The sequence below is a fragment of the Penaeus chinensis genome, chromosome 18, assembly GCF_019202785.1.
Source record: "Penaeus chinensis breed Huanghai No. 1 chromosome 18, ASM1920278v2, whole genome shotgun sequence".
Classification (NCBI taxonomy): domain Eukaryota; kingdom Metazoa; phylum Arthropoda; class Malacostraca; order Decapoda; family Penaeidae; genus Penaeus; species Penaeus chinensis.
Genome location: NC_061836.1, coordinates 20,019,125 through 20,021,624, shown reverse-complemented (window position 1 = coordinate 20,021,624; position 2,500 = coordinate 20,019,125). Strand labels below are relative to the sequence as shown.

Below are 2,500 nucleotides of genomic sequence, written 5' to 3'. Positions count from 1 at the left end.
CATTGCAGGTGCTGGAGGACCTCGGCTGCGTATTTCAGGAGAGGCATGGCTGGGAGCGCCCTGGCTGGTACAACACCGTCCCTGCCCCAACACAGCCGTATGATTGGTATGGCTTCTATGGCAACGACCTCAGCTCAGATACAAGATACAAGAGAACGCTAACTGCTGACTATACTTTCGACTTTCCTCATCATCATGATCTGGTAAGAACCACTGAACTTTACGAAACATTCTTGCAGCCCTCCCTTCTAGACAATATATTTAGTATTTATAGTTTTTTTGTAACACATGTAACCCAAAGCTCCTTATTCCAGGTCTAAGATACCAGTACTTCTGTACAAAATTACATTAAAGCTCATGGTACTGCATTGTATAATAGGAATTATTAATCTACATAGAATGAGGTATGTTATGAATGAGGGTGTCTCGTAATACAGGTTATGAAAGAGTAGTGGTAAAGTAGTTGACATGATAGCCACCCAGATTAGACAGGTACTACCTCCAAGTATTGCATTTTTTTTTAAGCGAACATTTTTCCTAACTTTGAATATACCATTTCATATCTATCTGACTACCACCCTAGTTTACTGATTTATTGTTCTGCAGATCCAGAAGGAGTGCCTAGCCTGCCGTAATGCTGCCGCCATCTTCGACATGTCTTACTTTGGAAAGTTCTACCTGACTGGACCAGATGCACAGAAAGCCGCCGATTGGCTATTCTCGGCAGACATGGCAAGGGATCCAGGTTCTACTGTTTACACTTGTATGCTCAACCACAGAGGAGGAATTGAGGCCGACCTTACTGTGGTGAGTAAAGATGAAACAAAAATAGAAAGAGCACTTTATTTCAGTTTCAAAGATAATTTTTTGATTGATTTTTGGATTTTGAAATTCGAGATTAAAAGAGTTAATATACAAGAGAGCTAGATTATCAACTTATTACTAATTTCCCTGCTATGCAGAGTGTGTGTGACAGCGGAGAGGGATCACCTTGTGATCCAAAGTTTGAAAACCGCGGGTTCTACTTAGCAGCAGGAGGCGCAGCAGCCCTTCAAAACCTGGCCCATGTCACCAAAGAATTAAGATCTCATAAGTGGAATGTCCAGATCCTGGACCACACAAATGACATGGCCATGCTATCAATCCAAGGGCCGAATAGCAGGGCCATTCTACAGCAGCTGAGTGACACAGACTTCAGTGATGCAGCATTTCCTTTTTCTTCACACAAAGTGATCACAATAGCTGGTCACAAGGCAAGGGCACTTAGGTTGTCCTTCGTTGGTGAAATGGGTAAGTGATTTCTAAATATTGAATTTGAAAATGAATGCTGGTCACAGAAATAAAATATTTAGTTAACAGATTCACTCTCTCTCCTTGTAGCTGAAGAACGATTTTTTTGTCCCAATATTAAATTGATGGCATATGATATGCTTTCTTTTCCAGGTTGGGAACTCCATGTACCTAACGAGTCAGCAGTTGCAGTCTACAAGGCAGTGATGGCGACTGGGGAGCCTCTTGGGTTAGTCAATTCTGGCTATCGAGCCATTGACTCTCTATCTTGTGAGAAGGGCTATCGCCACTGGCATGCTGATATACGGCCTGATGACACACCCCTTGAGGCTGGCCTTGCATTCACCTGCAAGCTTAAGACAGATACAAATTTTCTTGGGCGCCAAGCCATTGAGCGTCAGAAAGCAGAGGGCATCAGGAAAAAGCTCGTGACTTTGACCCTGAATGATCCATCAAAGCCTCTGTGGGGTCTTGAGGGAATCTGGCGAAACAACGAAGTCCTAGGGTATGTGAGACGCGCAGAATATGCCTTCTACCTTGGCCGTGCCATAGCATATGGCTATGTTGAGCGGCCAGATGGGGAGCGGATCACCAGCGACTTCCTTAAAAGTGGCTCTTGGCAGCTCGAAGCTATGGGAACTATGCTTGATGCTTCGCTTCATGTTCGGTCGCCATTTGACCCCAAGAATTTACGCGTGAAAGGGCTATATAGTGAAGCCAGCTAAATAGTCTTGAGTTTTCAACTACTGGCTAAACGTTGTTGAGTCCAGTATCCTCATATCTTTTGTCCATGACAGTTCCTGCCTTATATAATAGCACTTGATGCCACTAAGACATTCCTCTAACATGTTTTATTTTAAGTGTTGGGTAATTTTTAATGGATGAAGATTTTTGATATATAGGTTTTTATTATTATCCACAATTTCCATGCATTTCGATGAGGTCTATTCCAGTGTCATTATATATTTGTGCTTGGTTGTAAAAAATATACTAGATGCATGATTTTATCATATGTTATATGCCAATTTTTTTTTTTTTTTTTTTTTTTTTTTTTGTGTTTGGGAAGCACAATGTATATCTAGAGGCAGTTATTTAGACATCTTACTTGAAAGGGTGCCAAATCGTTCCTTATGGTACACAGTGAATGTATTGTATGGTGTGCTAAGTATTCATTAATCCAGACCAATCAGAAATATTTTGAATACGCGTT

General features: G+C 41.6%; 1 protein-coding gene across 3 annotated transcripts in view; it reads left to right on the top strand.

Moving 5' to 3' along the window:
• Positions 1-2,500, top strand: part of LOC125034535 (sarcosine dehydrogenase, mitochondrial-like) — a 40,087-nt gene that overhangs the window by 37,473 nt on the left and 114 nt on the right. For all 3 annotated transcript variants that reach the window (XM_047626397.1, XM_047626398.1, XM_047626399.1), the window contains exons 11-14: positions 9-203; positions 607-807; positions 963-1,290; positions 1,444-2,500. The exon at positions 1,444-2,500 is cut by the window's right edge and continues 114 nt beyond it. In XM_047626397.1, coding sequence (XP_047482353.1) covers positions 9-203; positions 607-807; positions 963-1,290; positions 1,444-2,015 — 1,296 coding nt within the window. In that variant the 3' untranslated portion in view covers positions 2,016-2,500. The remainder of the gene's footprint in view (positions 1-8; positions 204-606; positions 808-962; positions 1,291-1,443) is intronic.